The sequence below is a fragment of the Ochotona curzoniae genome, unplaced genomic scaffold (genome assembly GCF_017591425.1).
Source record: "Ochotona curzoniae isolate NIBS_2020 unplaced genomic scaffold, NIBS_Ocur_1.0 scaffold_3208, whole genome shotgun sequence".
Taxonomy (NCBI): Eukaryota; Metazoa; Chordata; class Mammalia; order Lagomorpha; family Ochotonidae; genus Ochotona; species Ochotona curzoniae.
The window spans coordinates 45,604,323-45,629,107 of record NW_024467106.1 but is presented as its reverse complement, the minus strand read 5'-3'; the positions used below and the strand labels follow the sequence as shown (position 1 = coordinate 45,629,107).

The 24,785-nt window shown below is 35.5% G+C and overlaps 1 protein-coding gene across 1 annotated transcript in view; it reads left to right on the top strand.

The window, feature by feature from the left end:
* CCDC171 (coiled-coil domain containing 171) overlaps positions 1–24,785 on the top strand; it is a 301,385-nt gene that overhangs the window by 221,017 nt on the left and 55,583 nt on the right. Inside the window, exon 24 of the mRNA XM_041004524.1 lies at positions 9,644–9,775. Coding sequence (XP_040860458.1) covers positions 9,644–9,775 — 132 coding nt within the window. The remainder of the gene's footprint in view (positions 1–9,643; positions 9,776–24,785) is intronic.

Here is a 24,785-nt window from a genome sequence, read left to right as displayed (position 1 = left end):
AAGTGGCAACTGAACTCACTGTACCACAAAACCACCCTAGCATTTACTTTTACCACCCTGAAGTCTTTACCAACAGACTTCCAATATAATCAATAATGCAGGAATTTTTTGCTTTTTGAAATTAAGAACCTCCACAAATATTCTTATGCATTTCTATTATGTGGAACAAAAATAAATGGACTAATTTTTTAATAATAATTTTTGTGAAAGGATAATGTATGGATTGGTTTGATCAAATTAAGAATTTATTGGATACAATCCAAATGCCCAGGAGAGAGATGCTTTGTCTGCTATAGCTGAAAATAGAAGAAAGCAGGTAGAATTCATATGTAGACAGGAATATATGTGTATTTTTATAGTCTGTTTTTTGTGTTGAATTAAATGGGTTTCTGAATTCTTGAAATCTTTAGAAATTACTTGGGTCCTACAAGTTTGGAAAGATTAACTTGTATTGGATCACAGAATGTACTATGAACTTTAAAGATAACAGTGCATGCTCATTGAGAAATGTTAGGTGCCTTTTCACAAAATTATCTAAGAGGTAAAACATAGTCACAATCCAGAAACTTCAGAAACTCCCATAGATCTTACACCTATGAATATTTGAAATTCATTGAGCTCGAATGACACTGGAAATACTAATTAGGACAATGTAGGAGGTTTTGCTGGCATTTTGGATTTGCTTCTTGTATGAGGTTACTTAAAACCTCTAATCCATTATAAGCACAATATTTTAGTGAAGAGCTAAATCTTACAAATGCTTTTCAGTGCATATAATGTGCCAGGACCTGCAGTAGCCTTTGAAGAGACAAATGTGTTTGTGTGTGTGAAAGGCACATCATCTCCTCCATCTGCTAAGAGGAATAGGTCATTCCTGTAAACTGTGGTAAATGTGTAGCCCTAACAGTTACTTCTCCATCCCCATAGAGCATACCTAGAAAATCCAGGGACTACCTGCAGGCTTCCTGGAAGAAACCCAATGCCTACTTGGGGCCTTGATATGTTATGAAAAATGAACAGTGATGCTAGCAGAAGGAGTAACATGAGCAAATTCGTCGAAGCATGAATAGTTACATATTCTTAATTTAGCCTCATGTACAAGGAAAGTCTATGAAATAAGGTTCAATGTGGCAGATTGACGTAAAAGATTTATTTAAGTTTTAACTTTTTAAAATTTTACAGGGAGAGAGAAAGAGAAAGAGAGAGGGTGCTTCCATTGCTAGTTCACTTCCCAAATGGCTGCAATAGTCAGAACTGAGCCAGTGTTAAGCCAGGATCCAGGAGTTTCTTCTGGGTGTCCCATGTGAGTGCATAGATCCAAGGACTTGAGCCATCCTCTGCTTCTTTCCCAGGCCGTAAGCAGGGATCTAGATCATAAGCAGAGCAGCTGGGACACAAGCTGGTACCCGTATGAAATGTCAGTGCTGTAGGCAGATGATTAACCTCAAGTACTACAGTAGAAATTTTTCTTTTTTCTTTTTGCATATGCTCAGAACCTTAAATCTGACCATTGAGGCAGTGTGGAGTGAACACAAGTTTAAGCTTGAGTATGATATGGTCAGAATTCCTTACTGAATTTGAGCTCTGGAGAATAGATTTTACGGACTGGCTGTAGTGAGTGATGGAGGTGGTTTTGAGAGCCAAGAGTCTGTTAATAAAAAGTCCTGGGAGGAGGCTCTTGCATTAAGCTCTATGAGGGCAGGTATAGATTGGGGGAGGGTAATGATGATAAGTGCTGTCAGAGGAAAGAATATGAGACTTATCCAGTAAAATAGCATATGGGGAGGGAGGGAGGATACTTCTGGTGATAGGATTTTGCCATTAATTGGTAATGGGGATACGAAAATGAAGGCCTTTGCATTTTTTGAGAGAGAGAAGAAAAGGAGGTAGCGGTAAGTTTTGTTTTAGAACTACCTAGTTTAAGGTAATGTGGAATAATCAGCAGGACATGTGAGTTTGAACCTCAGGGGGCAAAGTCAAGGTCATAGATAAAGGTTTGAGATTGATTAACATTGTACTCCCTGGTGAAGAAAGAAGGCCTATTGCAATTGACAGAGAAACAAAACATTATAGATAAATGGGAGGCTGGAAAATGCATTTTGAGAGATTAATTGTTCCACTAGATTTTGAAGCCCTTGAGGGATGCCTCCTTAATTTTGATATCCTCAGCATTTATCTCCATGCCTGGTACCTAGCAGGCACATAATGATTGAATGTTGGAGCAGTCACAACTTTACCTTCAGAAAGTTTCTTAACTAAAGCCATCTCCAGATTGAGAAGGAAATCTTGGTGATATTGTCACTTTTTTGATTGTTAAAAATAGCATATTTATGAGAGCTTAAATTCAGTAAGAATATTTCTATAAAGTAAGATACGCTAGCATCGAGTTTATAGGTTATGACTAGTTTGACCGTTTTGAAGTAGAAATGTGATAATTTTTGCTCTTAAAGTATACTGTGTAATAGAGCATAGGCAGATAGGATAAGACAGGATGCTATAGAGTCCAGTGTCTAAATATGAGTTAATACTCTTAAAATCCGAATATATAATAACATAGCTGTCTTTGAATTTTAGTTTTAATGCATTTATAAGGAGCATGGAGACCATAGAATACTTTCTAACTTATGAAACTGGAAGTATTTAAAAAGATGAAACATGATCTTTTTTCTCCAACAATTTGATGATTAGTGACTCATTAATGACTCTGAATATTACTACTAATAATGGAATTTCTCTGCTTTCTTGCTCCTGGTTCCTGAAGATGAGCTGTGCAGGACATACAGGTGTTAACACAGCTGGATCCCTGAGAAAAACACTGGCCGTGTAACTATCTTTTGCGTTATCATTCAGTGTCATCTTGACCTTGCTGTGCAGAAAATGGTAGATGCTCAAAAAGCAATAAATTTTTTTGACTAAATACAGGACACTCAAACATCATATACATATGCATTATCAGTTTTGAACTTAAAACACATATAAGTTAATGTCAGTGTACCTCTGTCTGTCCCTGAAAGTAATTTACTGCAAGAAAAATATCTCTTTATGGAGTAATGTAATATTCTATACAGTGCTTTCAAGTATACATTTTTCTGTTTGTGCAAGCAACTCAAGGTTATGGTAATCTATTTGTGGGGTGCATTCTATGGTGTATGTTCAGCCTATACCACAAGTTTATCATGTTATCTGGAGCCTTGATAGGAGTCTAAGATTAAATCACTGTATTTTTCAGTTGGATAATTTAACATGAATGGTCAGTTCTTCAGATCCTTAATTGGGCTGTGCCTATTTTGATAATTTGATTCAAGTGATCAGTTTTTTTTTTTAAATTTCCATAATTGGAATGTAACTATGATGGGTTGTGTGGTGGTGAATTTTGCCCTCTTTTCTGGAAGTCATTGGAGAGTTCTGGCTTTGCTCCAGAGTTGTAGGGTAAGTTAAATAACCTGCCAGCAAGAGAAGGCTCATTTCTCACCTCTTGCTTCCTGCAGTAAGAGTTCTGTGCTTGCAGTACCAGCGGAGTGCCTGCCTCTGCTGAGAAAGTGTCAAGGTCTTCTCCCAGGAGGTGTTGAGCATAGCAGGAACTGTTGCATGTATTTTTGGGGACATCATGGTTTGGAGATCTGCCATATGAGATTGTAACCATTGTATAAAGATGATTGTTGTTGCTACACAGGTAACTTGTCAGCATAATAATTGTGTGTCTGTGCATGTGGTGGGGGGCAGAGGGAGGAGAGAAAGAAGTAGAGGGTGAGAGAAAAAGAGATGAATAAATGAGAATGCCCATAGGTGCAAGGAAACAACTAAGAGAAATAAGGATGCTTAAGTTTTTTTATATTTTTGCTTGTCACAAAACCACTTTGATGATACTTGTGCAATTTTATATTTATGATAGATAAGAGACAAAAGGAAAAAAAATTAGGTAGGGAGATAGAATAAATACCAAATCTTAAGTAATTTACTCAACTGCTAATTAATCATTTATAGATATTAAGAGGCCTTGCTGTTTGGTGCTAAAAGCGCTGGACACAGTGTCCTCCTATTAGGGTTGGGAGCAGCAGTTTCACAAGTTGGTTGGTGGAATGAGATGTTGTGGAGATTGCTTGGAAAAGTGTGAAGTATCTCTGAAAACACTGATAGTATTATTAATAGAAATAATACTGTTTTCTGTCCATTTTATTAATCAAATAGCCAAGAAAATGTTAAAAGGAAAGAAATGTTCATTTAGATGTCATTGCTCAAGTCCTCAATATCATTTGAGTTGCATGGATATATTTTGATACTACCTTTTGACACTGATTATCTAACAGAATTTTGGAACTTTCTAAATATTTTTGATTATTTTATTCTGTATTATAGAATTTATGAGTTTGAAATGACATTCTTACCTGATCATATATTTTCTAAGAATATCTATAGACAGTAATTTTTCTCTCAGTTACCAGTATTATAGATTATACAGTTAACTGCAACTGATGTCCTTCATCTTTGTTTACAAACATTTTTTCAGCTGATTAGCTATTAGAGTATGTGATTGGTAGTTGTTCCAGCAAAGTTAGGCCTTATTAGGTTTTACAGTGGACTGTGCACTAGGAGATAATATACTCGTTTCGTGAAACATGATGAAAACAGTGCCTTTATGATGGCCATTTGTGTTTGTGTTATGAGGTTGTTTATTAAACAATATAGATTACTTGCAAAGGTGTAGTAATGAAAAAAAAAAACAAAAACCAGCCATTACTGATGACAAACATTGTCTTTCCTTCCATACCTCTGGGACTGGGGATGTCAACTTTTACTGTAAAAGGCCAGATGGTCTTTTCAGCTTTGTGGACTGGTCTCTGTTTCAACTACTCAACTCTGTCGTGATTGTAGCCACAGACGCTAGGTAAAGGGAAAATTGTGGTTGTGATCTAATAAAACTTTATGTAGAATCACAGGCACTACCCTGGATTTGATTCTCAGGCTGTCGTGGGCTGACTGGGAACTGTTTTTGTGTTTGTACATTGAAAAATGACATGGAGGCTCAGCATTTAGCATCCATGGTGAAAAATAAAAGGGAGATGGGAAGGCAATAAGGCATCAGTGCAAGCAGACATGCACAGGAAGGAGTGGGGCAACGGAAGGCTACAAAGGGGAGGCAAGGTACAGCGTGAACACAGGGTGAGAATAGAGGCGAAAGGGAGTACTGTAGAGGTCTGTATTTGCATTGGAATATCTCTAAGAAAAGTGATTTAGTTAGAAGTTTTGGAAACCACGATAGCTTAGATTAAACAAAATTTTAGGCAAATTGAGGGTCTGATGGAAAGTCCTTATTCCAGTTGTTTTTCTCAGGCATTCATGATTCAGGCACTATGTCCATCTTACTCGTGTTGTAACTCTATTTCAGTTCTTACCTGCAACCCTAACCTATTCTGGCAACTCATTCATGAATCTGTGTTTTTAACATTATGTCCTTGAGTCCAGAGGAATTTATATCTCTGCATGATAAAAGACAGAGGTTCACATTTTGGAAATAAAGTGATTTTTTTCTAAAAATGATTAACTTCATGGTCAACATAAGCAGTAGCAATAGCTATTATTTGTGTTATGGTAAAAGTAGAGTGAGAGAACAGACTGGCATTTCTAATCTGCATTTTTAAAATAAAATATCTTTAAACATTTATTCTGAGATAAGTGTGTTTCAAGATTTTTTTTTACCTTTTGCAAAGTTTTGGTTTTTTTTAGTTGCACACTTTTTTCTTATGAGATCTTTATTAGAAATCTATTTCCTAAATATATATGATTAAAAAGGAAGAAAGTAAATGGTTGATTCTAAAAGAGTAATTTCAGAGTAAAAGTAATGAAGGGATTTTTCTTTTTCTTTTTGAAAATATAAAACTGAGCAATTTTATACCATGTTGCAAAGTGTATGCAATTTTATAAGCATACTTATTTTGTAAAATTTTATGAAAAATCCAATATATGTTCAAATGAACTATTAGGTATTTTGAAGTAGAAAATTATTGCATACACATGTTGTTAAATGTTAAGTAGTGAAAAAGATACAAATTCTTACCTGTGGTAAAGTGAAAAAGGTTGAATAATGTGTTCTAAGTGGATTTAAAGACTGACATTTGAAGTTCAAATTAATGGAAAGGTGGCTGATGACTGTTTGAATTTTAATTCATTCCCAAATTTTTACTTTAAAGGACCTGCTTTTTCTTTTTAAAATAATTTTATCATCTAAATATTCCTTCAAAAATTGTTTAATGGTAAGGGTTTTTTGCTTTAGGTCCTCAATTCCTTTGAGGAAGAAATAATTTTCAGGATTCTAATAAAGTAAAGAATTTGCTTTAGATGTACATTCCTGAAAAGAATAATTTTTGTATCCAGTGGGCATTATTTTTTTAAAATCCACATCATTCCTACTTTTATATTTTATTTACTTTGTTCTCAGACTGTTTGTTCTGTTTTTCCTTTTTTTTTTCCTTCTTATGAGGAGATTGAATACAAGACGAGAATTCTTCTGTGCAGTTCTATATTGCTTCTCTTGCCTGTTGTTGCTTGTTCCCTCTGAAATTCAACACTGCCTTCCTCTGCTTGCATTCCAACAGTCTCCTTCCTCTACTCCTGATTTTCTTCTTTTTTTTGTCATCTTTCCATCATACTCCTTTGCAGCACCATTACATTTTTATTTGTTCTAGTGTTTCTGTTTTATGTCCCATGATACTGTTATTCCCCTTACCATTTAAAATAAAAGAACTCCTAGACAATCATTTTCAAGGCTTTTCTACAAACTTTCTGGGATTGCTTGGAGAACATTCTAGAAGCCTGCTGTCTAAGTGTCAGTGTGAATTACAATGATAAAAGTATCTTGTTTTTTACAGAAATATTTGTGATATTATATTTACTCTAAGTGACGAGTCACTGTCTCTTGGTAGCACATTCAGCAGGTAAGTTTTCATTAGGTGAAATGGTTCACCACGGGTATTGTTCAAATGATGCTCTGTTTGTGGTGTCCCTCTTTAGCTGCAGCAAAAGCAGCTGCATTGTGAAGGTCCTCTCATTTAACACAAAGAACTATTTGACTTGGCAAGTTAAAATGGGGAATCTCCAATTAACAACGTATCCCAGTTTTAAATGCCAAATTGCCCAGGATCATATTGTCATACAGTTTATTTAGAGCACGTGGTATGTGGCTTGCGGTTGATTGTGTGTCAAGCTTCACGCATGGAGTGTGGTGCTGATGTTAATCAGGTGAAGGAAGCCTCGTGCTCACACTGTGTTGTGGATTTTACCTGCACTACTCGTGGTCCCCCTCTTTGCCTCTTTTAGCAATCTGCTTTTGTACTTTGACATCCAGGATTTCCCTAGTGAATTTTGTCACAGAAAAAAGAGAATCATCAATATCGCAGTTAAACTTGACTTTCAAAGCTAATAGTATCTCATTTGGGGGCTCAAATTTAATAAATTTTCTTTGATTCTGGGTGAGTTTTTAAACATCAAACAATGAATTGGCCAGGGTGCAGTAAAATATTTACATCTATTGACTATGGTTCAGAAGGGTAGAAGGCAAAACACTAGTGGTTTGATGCTGATAAATTCTTGGTACCTTAATCCACATTAATGTTTTCTTTTATCTGAGTGCACATCCGTGACAGAAAAGCAAGAGAGCAGAGATATCCATACATACAGAATATAAGGCTTAAAGCAGATATACTTATAAAGTATGATTTATTTTGTTATGCTGAATTTAGTATTCACATCCCGACTGAAGACTAGAGAATTCTAACTCTAGATGTAAGTCTATAGATACTTACATCATAGAGAAATGTGTATGCTATGTGTGTATGTGTATATGTAGATACAGATAGATACATAAATACACATTCTGAATTGGGACACCAGTATCCCTATAAAAACTCATAAAATTATAAAAACTCATAAAAATTGCATTATAATATTTGTTTTCCTATATACAGTTTGACATTCATTTCCTGGCAGAAAAAATATTCGGATCAATTTCTGAAATATAAGGATTTTTATATCCATGGCTTGGCATATACAGTTAAAGATGCCGTGGTGGGTGTGTGTGTGTGTGTGTGTGTGTGTGTGTGTGTGTGTGTGTGTGTGTTTTGAAGAAACTGTTGAGCTTGATAGTCTTGTGAAATGTATTGACTTATTAGGTAATTTAGACACATAATTAAAAATAACTCAAAAATCTTATCATTTGGCTAAATAAAAATAAAACAAACACTAGCTTTTCCTACCTTCTATTATTGCCAAGGCTCATTTTTAGTTGCCAGGTGAAAACCTAGACCTAGAAAATACATTTATTTGCACAATTAATGTTGTTTTTATAGTTATCCGTGTTATTGATCTTTGCTATCTCATAAGGACTCTTCTTTTCCCTCTAGCCTTTAGGCAACTATATAATACCAAATACGTGGTAGCAGAGAGCTAAATTTTAAAAACCTATTCCAGCATAATGAAATTTTTAAAATGTGACAGATACTGAGACTAAACTTTTGTTACAGTGCAGGGGAACAGAATGGGGGCAAGTTGGTTGGGATGGTGGACAGGGAGCTCCCTGAGCCTAAGGAGCTGTAGCATGAAAAAATATAGACACATATATAAAGTATGTGCCTACATATGAAAACTCCTGTCATTAAGACATGTTTAAAATGAGAGCTTACTGACATTAAATTCAAATTAGATGTGGATTCTTAAGGCTTTGACTTAAGTTTTGAAGGTAAAAGCCAAAATGTCTATTTTTGAGTGTTTATATTTATTTATTCTTATTTTACAGTTATGGGAATATCTTCTAATTTGTCCAGAAGGTGGCAGTGTGATATCAACTGCATTTGAGTCCATGGTGGCTAGAGAATTGGCATTTCTGCTCTCTCTGATGGTCTTGTATTGTTATCTTTCTGCATACTTAAAACATAGTACGAATACTGCTGATTTTATTTCTCTTCTCTTATATACAACCTGTGTGACCAGGTTGGTTTATATTTATGTTATTGTTATGATTCTAATTAAATATAATGTGGCAACTTAGAAGCAGGGACAGGGCAAACAAACCTCTTATTTATGTTTAAGTATGCCTATATATTGAGCATATTTGTTTTTATTCACTGTACGTATCACTAAAATTTTCTTTTCATCAACTAGTGCATAGTAGCTATATTTCCCCATTATGTGTCAGTTAATATCATTTAAATTGAACGTGTTAAGAATGTGATAATTATTAGGAGTTTACTGCTTGGGGTGTGTGTGGGGTATGTGTGTGTGTGTGTGTGTGTGTGTGTGTGTGTGTGTGTGTGTGTGTGTGTGTGTGGTTTTGCTTTCTTTCCTTTTTCTTTTGAGGGTATAACTGTGAAAAAAATAATTCAAAACCTCTTGATCAGAGGAGCTCTAGTGACTGCTCTTCCCCTCCTTCATTTCAAGCAGGAGGATGCTTTTTCTTCTTAACATTCTCCCCCAGCTCTCTGAATTAGAGATTTATTTGCAACGAAAAATCAATTAGTCCTAAATTTATTCATGGATTTCAGGTCCAGCGATCAATGCAAGTCCACTCAGTGGGCTCAAGGGGACCCAGTTCATCCCAGTTAATGTGTCTGAAGGGGAATTACCATTGATGCTGTTTTTTTTCCCCCTTTAGGTCAGAGATCAGATCTCCCTGTCACGGACCGCAGCAAGTAGGAACGACTTCAGCCTGCAGCTACCCAAACTGCACCTGGAGACCTTTGCAATGGACGGGCTCAAGGGCGGGCCAGAGGTTGTAGCATGCCAGGTTAGAGTCTAAATAACATTGTTTGCTGCTGGGACGTACGGAAAAATAAATTGCACTAACTGGAGAGAATGAAAGCCTCAAAGTATTGTGAATAATTTAAAGGAGATGCAAATAATTTTCCTGTCTATCTTTTAGCAGAATATTTCACAATTTTTTTTTTCCTAAAGCCCAAGACTACTCTATTAAAGTTGATCCAGAAAAGTACTTTCACAGAGGAAAACATGTGTTTTGTAAAGTGCAGTTTAAGCAACACACTTTCCTGCTAGCAGAGGAGAGTATGGCACTAAAGTTGTTATTATCTTTAAGCTAGTCACCAAGTGTTGCTCTTATTGTTTTAAAATAAACTGCTTCAGGTAAGATGATCAAGCGAGATACCTTATATTTTGTGAGGTTAATTTCAAAATATATCCAATATTTCTTTTGTGGCCATTTCATTTCAGCAAAACTGTAAGCTAGCTGGGTTTTATACTGAAGACTACTTTACTCTAATGCTTAATTTTAAACAGTGTAATACTATGTGGAAATTGGGTTGTTTCATTTATGAAATTTAAAGCACCAAATCATTTAACCTCAGATAACTTTAAAACTTAATAGAGAAATTATTTTTAGAAACATTCATTTTCAGATGTTGTAAGAAGCCTTATATTCTATGTCCATATTAATTCTTTGGATTTTTTTTCTGAAAGTTAAGAATTTTTGATCAGAAAAAGACCAAAATTCTGCATGTGACTGATTTTTATTTTAATGACCAATCATTGTATTAGCAACATTTATCAACATTATGTAAATTTAAGGAAGCCTGTTTTTTTTTTTAAAGAGGTTACCTTTACTCTATAGCATCCTAGATTTTCTGTGTACTTAAAGGAGAAATATTTCTTAAAACTCAGTCTGCATTTTAACTTTGAGATTTTAAAACAATCTTTTTCATTCTTTAGTTATGCCCTGTGGAATTTTATTTTGTAAAAAATAAATATTAGTCCATGTTGATATATGTTCACCTTTTACATGTTTCATAATCCAGTTTAATTTATTCATACTCAAATACATATACTCATTTTCTCTTTCATTAGATTATTAATCAATGCATTTAAAAATATGCAATAATGAAACTAAACATATATGTTTTCACTTTATGTTATAGTTGAGAACACTTACCATTATTTAGCGTAAGACTAATACGTAGGTTTGAAATTTGATTATGTGTATATTTGGATTCATTGTAACTGTGGATATAGGATGATTTCGATGTTTTTCTAGTCGTGGAAAACTTAATCCTGTACTTAACTCTCTCGGTATAGAGTCTTACAGGACTTTGGACTTACGGCAATTTATATACAAGGTTTTCCTCAAATTAGATTGTGGTGATTTGAGAGTGACTGATTCGTAGGAATGTCAGTTTTAGGGCCAAACTGTGGACTGCATGTAGAGACCCCTAATTCCAACTCCCATCTCTTCCAGGTTCTAATAAAGTTAGCTATGCACATTGCCACATATGTGTGGGTGAGGTTTTGATTGGCGCGTTGCACAGTACATTGTACTTACAAATTTAGAAAGCATGGATTCACTATTTCAGTGAACACTTACTACGTACTGGGCTCCAGGCTTAGTTATTATTATTATTATTATTTTTTAGCTTTATGATGCAGGTCCATCGGCTCAGGGACTTTCCCTCTCTCCTCCCCCAAATCTCTTTCCGCACTGATTCCCTCTACAGTAGAACAACAATGTAGTCCTTCAAAAATAGTCATAACTCCATCATTTTATTTTCTAAGCGTGTCACATCATTCTGCCGTTGTCTATACCTACAATGCTTAGTTCTTTCAATACATCAGTCATTTGATTCTCCCAATGGATCTGTAAGTAGGTGGTGCTGTCTGCCTCGCAGGTGACTCTCCTCAGATTAACAGAGAGGAAATGGAGCCCAAGAGTGACTTAATTCCAAGAGTAGTTGTAGTGAAGATCTGCTGCTAATTCTGACACTAAAATATTTAGACCTTGATAATGTTAAGAATAAAACCTTGGGGATCCAGAATGGCATTGTCGTCCACTTACATTAATTATACATCTGTAGTTTATGCTGTATGGTAGATAGATTTTGCCACACGTGAAAAAATGGTTTCCATTTGTCAGTCTCACAGTAGGAAGCCTGACTTTTCACTTGTAAAGATGTGTGCATTTAGGCTAGGTCTGGCTGCTTATCTAGCAACTCATTGTTTAGCTTTGCACTCTGTGCTGAGAAATGGACAGTTTAGAGGGCACGGCTTTTGATTATGAAGTGAGAGTCACTGTTCAGGGTGTGGTAGTACACGAACCATTTGGCAAACGGCACACCTGCCATTTGGAGCAGTAGGAGCTGATGATTTGTTTCTTTTCCAATGGGGCAAAGCTGTATAGCTTGGAAGGAGGGAAGATTGGTGAGTAGTATTGAAAGAGGAGGAAAATGAGTGATTAGCTATCTGTGAACTTAGAAGAGCTGCTCTTCTACAGGAGAAAATTTAATTCACCTGGACTCCGAGAACCGCTGTTTTAAAAAGACTGCTTTTTTTTTTCTTTCATGCTAAAGTCAGACTGGAAGAGGTTGTCCATCTGCTACTTCACTCTACAAATTTCTGCAGCAATAGCTGGTGCTGGGCCAGGTTGGAGTAGGTGCTATGAACTCCATTCGAGTCATCCACGTGGGACCCAAGTACTTGACATTGTCCTCTGTTGGTTCCCAAGATGTGCTTTAGCAGGATGCTGGATTGGAAACAGAGTAACCATGACTTGTGCCATGCACTCTAATAGGAAATACGGGCATTCCACATGGCATTAAACCACAACACCTGTACTCCCACCAACAGTGGAGTAGGATATCTTTACCTCCACATTCACATCAGCAGGTGTTACGAGATGTCCAAATGTAGGCCAACCTCACGTGAGTTAGATGGAACCTCAGTGTGGTTCTTACTTGTATTTCCCTGACAGCTAGGGAGTCTGAATATTTTTTCATATGTCTATTAGTCATTTGAATATGTTCTTTTGAAAAAAATGCATGCTCATTTCCTTCAGACATTCCTTCTAGAGTTGTTAGTTTTGCTGTTGTTGAGTTTCTGAAGCTCTGGGATTTATAAATCTTGGATATTAGTCCCCTATTGGTTGTGTAGTATGCAAAGATCTCATCCCATTTTATTGGTTGCTTCTTCACTGTGTTGATTTATTATTTTCTGTACAGAAGCTTCTTAGTTTGATGCAGTCTTATTTGTTATGTTGGCTTTTGGCGACTTTTCTGGAAATCTTTACCAATGCCTCGATCTGCTAGAGTGCTTCCTTTGCCTTCCTCTGATAGTTTGATGGTTTCTGTATGCAGATTTAGATCCCTGATCTTTTTAGAGTTGATTTTTGTATAAGGTGAGAGGTGGGGTCTTGCTTCTTACCTCTGCAGGTTGCTTTCCAATAGTCCCAACAGCATTTGTTGAAGAGACCAGTCTTTTTTCCCTGGACTGACCAATCATTTTCAGTTCTCTGTTATAGATAAGTTGGCTGTACCTGTGTGGGCTTACTTGTGGGTTTACTATTCTGTTCCATTGATCTCTGTTTCTCTTCCAGTAAAGACTGCTTGGATGACTGCTGCCTTGTAGCATGTTTTGAGTTTGGAATTTTGTGATTTCTCCAGCTTGATTTTTGTTCTTCAAGATAGCTTTTGCTATTCGTAGCCTTTTGTATTTATAAATGAATATTTGTATCACCTTTTTGGAGAGTAAAATTGTTAGGATTTTAATTGGGATTTCATTGAATCTGCATGTTACTTTTGGTAATAGGGACAGTTTTGAAGATTTGATTCTACCAATCTGAGAACATGGTTGATTTCTCCATCTTTTAATGTCTTCTTCTGTTTCTTTTTAAATGTTTTTTTTTAAATTTTTCTACATCTTTGATTAGGTTTATTCCAAGGTATTTAAGGTTATTTTCTACTATTTTAAAGAGACTGTTCTTTCTCAGCCATAGTTATCTGTATATAGTAGGGCCATCAATTTATCTTAATTAATTTTGTACCCTGTCAAATTCTCTTAAGAGTTCAGATAGTTTCTTGATTGAGTCTTTTCATTCTCCCATGTATAGAATCATGTCTTCTGTAAACAGGAATAATTTTAATCCCTAATTTATGATTTGAATTCCTTTCATTTCCTCTTCTTGCCTAATTGCCCTGGTGAGGACTTCCAATACTATGTTGAATACTATGTTGAATAGTAATGGCTATTGAGATTATGTCTATTGAGATTTTTAATTACCTAATGGATCAGTTTTGATAAATTGTAGATGTGCAGAAATAGACCCATTTCTACTTGGTCTCCCAATTTGTTAATGTATAGTTGCTTTTATTAGCTCCTGATTTTTCTATGTATATCCAAGGTATCTGTTGTTACATTTCTATTTTATTCTCTGATTTCATTGATTTGTATTTATTCCCTTTTTATGGTTAGTTGGGCTAGTGGGGAATTTATTTTTTTGGATTTTCTCAAAGAATTAGCTCTTTGATTGTTGATCTATGTGTTAATTCTGTTGGTCTCTGTTTTGCTTATATTTTTTCCTTCTTTTTGTTATTTTGTTCCTGTTAATCTTGGAATTCTTTTGCTGTTTACCTAGCTCCTTCATATGTATGGTTAGCCCGTTTATCTGGTGCCTTTCTGGTTTCTTTATTTAGGTACTAATTGCAATGAACTTTTCACTTAGCACTGCCTTGACTGTGTCTCACAAGTTTTGATATGTTGGGTTGATGCCTTCATTTATTTCAAGCAACTTTTGTTTTTGTTCAGAAACTATGGAAATCAGAATAGAAAGTGCTCATAGAACTGAAAATTATCTACTATATGACTCAGCTGTCCCACTGTTGGGAATATATCCAAAGGAAATGAAATACACGTGAGAAATGACCTCTAATCCTATGTTTATAGCAGCACAATCTACAATAGTGAAGAATGGAAATAACCCAGATACCCATCAAAAGAAGAATGCATAAAGAAACTGTAGTACAACTATTCCATGGATTAATACTTAGTCATTAAAAATAGTGAAATTTTACCATTTGTAACAGAAAGGTGCCAACTGGAAACCATTATACTCAGCAAAATAAGCCAACTCCAAAAGGACAAATATCATATGTTTCCTCTGATAGAAGGCCATCTTCACGCAAAATATGAAACAAATAGATATATAGGTAAACATGTGTATACATATATTCTCATAGATGAACTGTATAATGGAGACTAGCATATCCAGGAAGTAAAGATATGTTGTTGTATTATGAATCTCTATGCTTGACTAAAAGAAGGACTCCCAATGAAACTGTTAAATAATTCTTAACAATATGATACTATATTTCCTACCATTGCCCATAACTGCAATGCCATGATACACTTAAATAGCAGAATGTTGGACTTGTGACTGTTTCTCAAGGACTCTACTATTGTAATATTATGGGGGAAGATGGTGGAGGGAAGGACGGGAGAGTGGATGGGAGATAGAATGAGAAATCTCTATACCAGAAAACTATAAAATGGAAAATAATAGCAACAAGCAAAAAAATACAACCCATCCCCACCATATCAAACATTACTCCCTTGTAACTTTTTACTCAAATTTATGTAGCTGAAAAAAGTCTAATACTTCTGATTTCTTGGACGTATATGGACTTACATGAAGGAAGCATGTATGTAGAGATCACAGTGCTTGTCCGAGAAAGCAGACAATACATACTGGCTGTTGTTGTTGCATCATAATGAAGTCCTGTAATTTTAGGGAACTGTTACTTAATATGTTTCTCTCCATATTTTCCCATTTTGTTCCCTCATCCTTCTCAGTTTTTTTTTTTTTTCCAAAAACCGTAAATAATTCTGGCCTAACACGGCCTTAGTTGGCTTCCTGTGTGCTTCTTTGTGTTATGTGATATTTCAGTGAAACCATGTCTCAGTGAAACTTTTTGTCTAAGCCTCTATGGCTTGTATCGCCCCAGTAAAAGTGTGTTAGGTTTTTTTTTAAAATTATGATTATGAGAAAATGCAAACACTAAATCAGACTAGTTAGCTTTAACAGAAGAGTCTAGTACAGTTTGAATCTAGAATACCCAAACCATCTCATTGAAGTGTTTCAGATTTAGCTCATAAGAAAAGGTAAATGTCCATATTATGTAAGAATAAAACCTGCTATTATCTTATACTCTGAATTGTTTTTCAATAACTATTATCTCTAATACTAATACTACCTGACAAACTTCGGTAATCATAATTAAATGCCTTTCTCTCTGCGTTCAAGGATAACAAATAATCATTAAATGAACAGTAACAATAGCCCACATTTTTGAGTGCTTACTCTGTACCAGGTACTACTGGGGTAGTCTTACATTATGATCTCATTTAATCCCTGCAACACTTTTTTGAAAAATAGGTGTTTTACCTCTATTTCATTTTACAGAGGAAAAAAATGAAACCTGCTGGGATGAAGTAGATGCTAAAAGTCATATGCCCAGTGTCTAGGAAAACTTACCAATTTATGCTTTTAATCATGCCATTCTGCCTTCTGTATACTTGAATTACTGGCTTGCTTTGTTTTATTTTCTTTTAAGCTGGCTAAGAAGAAAAAGAAATAAAGGTAGAGGCTGTTTATAGAATATGATTTTGTTTGAGTGAAAATAGTATATATTAAGAATACAGACTCAGAAGGTTAGCTGAGCAAGTTTCATCTCTTAGCTGTGTTTTGGCCTCTTCATGCGTAAAATGGAGATAATAAAAGTGCCTCACTCATAGTGATATTATAATGGCTAAATGGCTAACCTGTTGAAAGTGCTTATAATTAGTGAGGGATGTATAACAAATATTCACTGTTTTCTAATTGTCCACTAGCAACCCTGGTCTTTTGCTGCCTCCTCAGTTTAGAATTGTCTCTGGTACTGAGGAGGTCAGCAGCATTTGTGGGTGAATGTACATGCTGTTTCAGATACCTGACAAAATGACTTAGGAAACTAATGTGATCTAAGCTGTCCATGCCCTTAAGAGTTGGTATCGAGATTTTTAACTTTAATACTCAGGTCATTTCAAAAGAGAACGTCTCCCAGATCATCTCATTGAAGTATGAAAGGTTTAGTACGTAATACTGATACCTCTGGGAATGTGGCATGTAAGATATGTTTACAAACACTTCTTTTGGAGTCTCCATTGTGAAATCATTTGTTTATAGAGATATTAAGTGATAGCATTTTCATTGTAAATGTAATAATCCTTTAATTACTTCTAACCCCTTAAGGTCATTGCATTGTCTTTACTTGGCATGGTTTTGTATTATGTGTTATACCCACAACTTTTGGGAAACCATGTCTTTTACTTTTCTGTTTATTTTGAAGGCACAAAAATTTTGTGGGCTTTAAAAATATTTATAAGTAAATCGTGAGGAGCATATAATTGGGAATTCTGTTAATTTTTTAATACATAAAGGAGTAAGACACACAGTAGTACCTTTACTGTCTATCTAGGAATAAAATAGGTTTTAGTAAATACCTTAAATGTCACAGAGTAAAATGTCTAAAATTACTCTTCATAATTTTTTACATGTATTCTCTTGTTAACTGTTTATGCAGAGAGCTTCTAATTGCTGTAGGTGAAATTTATGCATTCCTAACATTTACATACTCACAAATTAAAGAGATATAGGGTAGTTTCCTTAAAAGGTTGTATCACTATGATATTTTCTTCTTCATGTAGTCCTTTTCACACAAGTGCATTTAAGGATAGTTTTGATATTTTCAAATGCAAGAATCAACATTTTGAATGAAAATCTTGTTATATTTGTGAAGTACTCTTTTATGTAAAAAGTTGTAATATACCTGATTTTTGTTACTACTATGGTTATTTCTCTATTTATATTTATAAATTGTGATATTATAGTAGCATAATTGTGATAGTATAGTAACATAATACAATTTGGTATATAATGTCATTTTCCTTAAACAATTTAACAGGAAAGATTCTGAGAATTTTTAAAGTAATCTTTAAAAAGATTAGAGATATTGTACATGTTCACAACAATAAAAACATTAGACTATTGAGGGATAGAGGAAAATGAAGATCATTTAACATTCTGTCTTTCAGAAACAACAAATGCTAATATTGTGATATATATGCTTAAAGTTATTTTTTTAGCCGCAGATTTATAAAGTTATGGACTCATATCACTTATATTTAATCTCTTCGTTGCAGATAAATGTATCTAAATTGTTTGCAATTCTTGATAAAAAGAATATGTGTTAGAGGCTGGGATTGTTTAAAGTTTTTAAGTATTTATCAGGTGAGACATTTTACATCTTGCATCATGGGTTGTATTTGAGACCAGAGGTGGATGTTTACCATTGTTTTTATTGGTGGAACTTTTCATCTCTCTTTTGGCTTAAAGAAAAGAGTTGCATGTATTTGAAGAATTACATACTCTCTACTCCGTAGCTTAGTTGAAAGTCTGTATGAATTACTTCCTCTGTGGAATGATCTGGTGTGAGTGATGTGCCCTGACATCAATTAAAGTCTGATAGTAAGCCTTTTAAAATCAGGTATGGTTCACAAAATCTTAAAAAAAAAAATTTTTTGTCAATCATTTTTCTTTGTGTCTTATAAAAAGGAGTAATTAGGAAGAAAACAGCATCTGAGCAGAGTGAGTATTACTGGAGGTTGAAGAAATTTTGTGATCTGGAAAGAGCTAGGAGTGGCTGTAGCACAGACGAAACCCTTGCCCTTATAGACTCACATCACCCCAGGAAGAGGAATGCTCACTGTTTTAAGCATCATTACCTTTTTCTCATGAACACATCCTTTGATATGATGGATAAACGTGGCAGGTTTTCCTTGTGGTACTGAAAGGGCTCCAGAAGTTCTCTTCTAGAATCACTGTTTTGGGTGAGTTCTTTGCCTTGACACCCTAAGCGTAGCAGTTTCCCTCCCTGTAAAATGGAGACCATAATCTCTGCCCTGGTACCTTGTGGGGTGATTAGGAGGGATCATATGAAAGCCATGAAAACACTTTGGAAATTACACAGCACATACGTATTTTTTGAATTGTTTCACTTTATTTAGCAAATGTGTATTCCCTGGTCAGAGGTACTTTTCAATTTCAGGTTGAGAATCTTTTACCCTTCTAAAAGACAAGCGAGTAAATCAGATTATAGGAAGGGTGGCAGCCACAAATCTGTGTAATTTTCTGTATGTCATTGAGTTTGCGGGACACATCATGTTGATCAGAATGGGAATTGCATTCTTAACAGCATAGTATTTGGGAAAGATAAAATAATTCCATTTTCTGAGCAAGGAGGCAGCAGCTGAGTATTAGAGAATATGTTTCTGGAGAGGTCTAATGCCTAGAATGACGTCCTGGCTCTGTAATTTAAGCATGTTGGCAAGTCTCTCAACAACCTGACCCACCATTTCCTCATCTGTAAATGGTGACAGTGAAGCCTTTCTTGCTTTCATTCACACGATCATTGGGAGACCAGATGAGATCCTGTGCATGCAAAACTGCTTTTTACATTAGAAAACAACGTATTAATCCAAGCAATGTTGGACTAAACTGCAGAGGCCTTGGGTCAGGAATAGTGACCCAAATACATTGAGAAACATTTTAGTGTTTTGATTCTGGAAGTTTTTAATTGATCTGTTCAACACGTACCTTCAAAAGAATCAAATGCTCGACAGTGTTAGTGTTTGTTTCCAGTTCAGTATAAAACCCTTTGGTGGTACATGCCCTCCATATACTTCTATTTGAATCATTATTTATGCAGATTAATTAAATATCACTAATATTTTCATGTTCTTAAAACTGTCACTTTTATTTGTATCATTTTTTTGAATTTCAAAAAAATGTAGTAATTTAAAAAAAATGCCAACTCAGTGCAGTAATGATATTTGCTTGTATTTGAAATATTCAATATGCATATATTAAAAATAAAGGTGGCAAAATATAACAAAACTGAATGTATTTTTTATATATGTTTATTTATGGTTACAGCTTTCAGTTCTAAGCACTAAAGTTGCTGAATGATTTTAGCATAATTTCTGTTATTAATGTTAAGAGGCAAAAAGTAAATCCCAAGCTTGACCTTTTATCTTTTTTTCATTTTTGAAGTCTGTTTTAAGTGTACGTATGACATTACTAGTTAATACCTTTTAGTGCTTATTATTGAGAGACCGAAGCCTTTGAACTCTCAAGTGCTAGAGCCAGAATTGCTATTCATTTAGCTACTTGGGCCAGAAAAAAACGATGCTTGATGGACTGCCTAGGTGAAGACCTGGAAAAGGAAGGGTTATCTACAAATTGAGTGAGTTTATTATGGCTTAGTGATTTGCTGATTGATTTCATTTGCTGTCAGTTAAGGCTCTCTTAATGCCAGTTTTCTTTGCATAATGCCTTGAAATAAAGACTGATGAAGTTCTTCAGATTGATGCCGCTTATATAAACTGACCCTGATTTGCCCTACCCTGCATGACAATTTAAGTGACAGCAGTTAGAGTAAAATACAGCAATGAATATGCATCTTAAGGATTAAAGGAGATGCAGTGAATCATTCAGTCTTAGACTAAATCCAAAGGTGATTTCTTGTAATAATTCCACAGATGCCTTCAGTTTTATTGAATTGATTATTATTATTCTCAAGTACAAGTTTTCATGTAAATGTATATGTATATTTTTAAAGTGAGAAAGAGGACATAAAGTCATCCTAAGAGCAATTGCAAATCTTTTCAAGTTATAGTAAATCTTCCTTTGTATGATAACTTAAACGTGGGGTTGTCACAATCTTAAGAAATATTTTATTTGTATAGCCATGTGAAAAAGAATAGTATTGGATTCTTCTCTCATATGCAGACATCAATTTGGAATGGGTTAAAGACCTGAAGCTTAAAACTTCTAGAATGAAAAAAGAGAGAAAAGTTCCTTGATTTTGGTCTTGCAAATAACTTTATGGCTATGATAATAAAAGTATAGCAACAAAACAAAATAGACAGTTTATGAAGTTTTTGCACAGCAAAGAAAACAGAATAAAAAGGTAACATGTAATTAGAATATATCCAGTAGCTTGGTTTTTAAAAATTTGTTTACTTATTTTTCTGTATGTCTGAGGGATAGATAGATAGATACATAGTTAGATAGAGAGATAGATAGACAGATCAATCTTTCATCTGATAATTTATTTCCCAGTTGCCTGCAACAGCTGGGGCTGGGTCTGGCCAAAGCCAGGAGGCCGAAATCAATCTATGTTGTCCATCATGGATAGCAGGGATCCAGGCATTTGAGCCACCACCTGCTGCCTTCCAGACTTAACCTTAACAGGTTAGAGTTAAGTAGAGTTGGGATTCAAACCAAAGCACTCTGCTGTGAAATCCCTGTGTCCCCAAAGGGATCTAAGCAGCTAGTCTGAATGCACACTTTTCATATAAGATGTTCATAAAACTCAAAGCAAGAATATAAATAGCTGTACTGAAAAGTGAATAAAGGACTTAGGTTTTACTAAAGGAACACACAGAGATATACAACAGGTATATGAAAAGTGCTCCATGTCACTAATCATTAGGGAAGTGAAAGTCAAAACAACAATGAACTATCACCTTGTAATAATTGGAGAGGCTGCTATCAAAAAGTCATGAAGATAAAACTGTGGTTTAAATGTGTACCTCAATTTCAAGCATTGTCAACTAGTTCCCACAGCAGCAGTGGTGAGAGGTGCTTATTTGGCTTATTAGGTCATGAGGATTTTGCTCTCATGAACAGACTAGCTCTGTAGGTGGTTTCTTATCATGGGAGTAGTATCCTTATAAAAGAACTAGTACTGCCCTCCATCTTTCTTTCTCCCATGTGATATATTGTGATGTTCTGCTCTATTTTGAGGCTGTTGGAACATCCTCCACTGATGCTAGTTCCTTGATCTTGGACTTTACAGCCTCCAGACCAGTGAAAAATAAATTCATGTTCTTTATAAATAATCCAGCCTGTTGTATTCTATAGCAGCACAAAGTAGACCAAGACAGATAGTACAAGTTGGCAAACAAACAGAGAAAAGGACACCGTTGTGCATTGTTGAAGACAATGTAACTGAGTGTAACGATTATGGAGAATCATACAGAGGTGCCTCAAAGAATTAAAACAGGAATACCATATGATCCAGAAATCCTGCCAAATCCTATCCAAAGAAAATGAAGTTACTCTCTGCAAGACATAGCTTCACTCCCATTTTATTATAGTGTAATTCACAATAGCCAAGATAAGTAAACTGTTAATTGACCTCCGATGCATGACGTGTAAAGAAAATATCATAGAATATCATTTTTAAAAAGAGATTTATTTGAAAGGCAAGAGTGATAGAGAAGTAGAGACAGAGAGTAAGAAAGAGATCGTCCTTCTAATGGTTTACTCCCCAAATGGCTGCAACAGCTAGGCCTAGGCCAGGCTCAAGTTCTCCCACATAGAAAGTAGGAGCCCAACTATTTGGGTCATTATACACTTACATTAGCTGGAACCGGATGGGAGGATGGAAAAGCTGGGGCTTGAGCTAGCACTTGGATATGGGATACCAGCTTCACCCAGTGTACCCTAATTTTTACCTCAGACTACTCATCCTTCAAGGAATGAATACTAATGTGTAGCAATATGTATGAGCCTATAGAACATTGTGCTAAGTGGGAATAAAAAAACTCCTGAAACAGAGAAACTTACAAAAATAGCAAAATGGTGATTACCAGGGCCTTGGGAGAAGTGGGAAGACACTGGGAAAAAAAGTATAAACTGAATTATAAGATAAATAATTTTTGGAAATCATACCATAATTTTGTAAAATGAATGGATATACTTGGAACTTATCAATGGAGTAGATTGTAAGTTTTCTAATATTAAGTATTATTTTAACTATGTGAAGTGGTAGGTATGTTAATTTGATTGTAGTAGCAATTTCCTTATGTACTTGTATATGCATGTGAAATCATCAGGCTGTATACCTTAACTATGTTACTTTCTGTTTATCAAAATATTTTCATTAAGGTTGCATAGCCTGCATATTAGGTACATACTTAGAGTATGTTTTCTTGAGGCTCTTTGTATGACTGGCTTCAGATTCTTCTGGTATTAATAGAACCTTTTAACTTTTCCAGTGGCCAAAAATCTTAGGGTGCTGGCTAAAAGGACGTAATTTTTTGAGATAAGACTAGATTAAATAACTCACTGGAGAAAGCATAAAATATTTGTTGCAGGGTAAATTGTGGCACAATAAAATATTGGTGTGTCTGAACATACAGCAAGCAGAAATTCATGAATTGAGCAATCTAAATAGAAATGGTTCAGAGAGCCCAAATTAGCTCTGTGAAATATATAGTTGTTGATTGATTGAGTCACTTATATTTAAACAAAAATTGAAAAAAAATATAAAATTTAAAGTTTATGTATTTGATATGCAGAGAAATAGAGAGAAACAGAGTTCTCATCCATTGATTTTTTTTTCTTCAAATGACTGCAAAGTCTGGGACTGGCTGGGCCAGGGTTGGGAGCCAAGCACTCAATCCAGGTCTCTCATTTGGTTGGCAAGAACCCAGCTACTCGAGCACTAGCAGGAAGCTGGAGAGTCAGAATTGAGTGTTGAACCAAGGACTGCATTGTATAGTGCAGGCATCTTACCCACATGTCTCAATACTTGATCACAACAAATTATTTTATTGATAATTTCCTTTATATATAATATCCTTATTTCATTTAATAGAACATCAGTGTTTTTTTTTTTTTTTTAATTTTTAAGCTTAAGGACAAGCCAATTCTAGCTGACAAAAGTTTACCATTTTAGAAAGCAGGAATTGTGTTTAAGCCAGTCTGGGCTGGCTATGGAACCTGTTCTCTGTCCCCTCCAGTGCTCTGTCTTTCTTGGTTCATTCAGTCTCAGGGATCAGGAGAGGTTTCGAGAGTAACAGTAGCAGCGTACCTTCTGAGCTGCCAGGTGAGCTAAGAGACATACAGAATGGCTTTAACCCAGACTGTGTTCGAGACAGGAAGCCATATGAAGGAGCTAATAGAGCAGACCAAATATTCATAGAATCTTTGTACTGTGTTTGAATCCCATTTCCACATAAGTAGTTTTTCTTTTCTTTCTTTAAAAATATCTGTTTTTATTACAAAGTCAGATAAACAGAGAGGAGAAGAAACAGAAAGGAAGATCTACTGTCCACTGATTCACTCCCCAAGTGACTGCTAATTGCTAGTGCCTAGCTAATCCAGAGCCAGGAGCCTGGACCGGCCTCAACTGCTTTCCCAGGCCACAAGCAGGAAGTTGGATGGGAATTGGGGCTGCCAGGATTAGAACTGGTGCCCTTATGGGATCCTGGTGCATGCAAGGTGAGGACATTAGCCACTAGGCTATCATGTCTGACCCACCCCAATGAGTATTTTTTTTTAAAGATTTATTTTTATTATTATTTTTTTTTTATTGGAAAGGCGCATATACAGAGAGGAGAGACAGAGAGGAAGATCTTCCGTCCGATGATTCACTCCCCAAGTGAGCGCAACGGTCGATGCTATGCCGATCCGAAGCCAGGAGCCTCTTCCGGGTCTCCCACGCGGGTGCAGGGTCCCAAAGCTTTGGGCTGTCCTTGACTGCTTTCCCGGGCCACAGGCAGGGAGCTGGAAGGGAAGCGGGGCTGCCGGGATTAGAACCGGTGCCCATATGGGATTCCGGGCGTGCAAGGCGAGGACCTTAACCACTGCGCCACTGTGCGCCGGGCCCCCCAATGAGTGTTTTAAAGCTCTTTCATATCTTTGGAGATGTTTGTTCTGAAGAGCATGTTCCTCTTCCCACTGATCACTGGAATGAACTCAAAGAAAAAACAGAGAGCTGTTGAAGAAGTGCTACTAAAACTGGACTTGGTTTTGACCGTCTGACTTAATTTAGCAGTTTCGATAATTAACAGAATAACAGAAATTTTTACATATTTTTGTGTCTGTTGATTTGTAGCTCATTTGTAGCTAACAG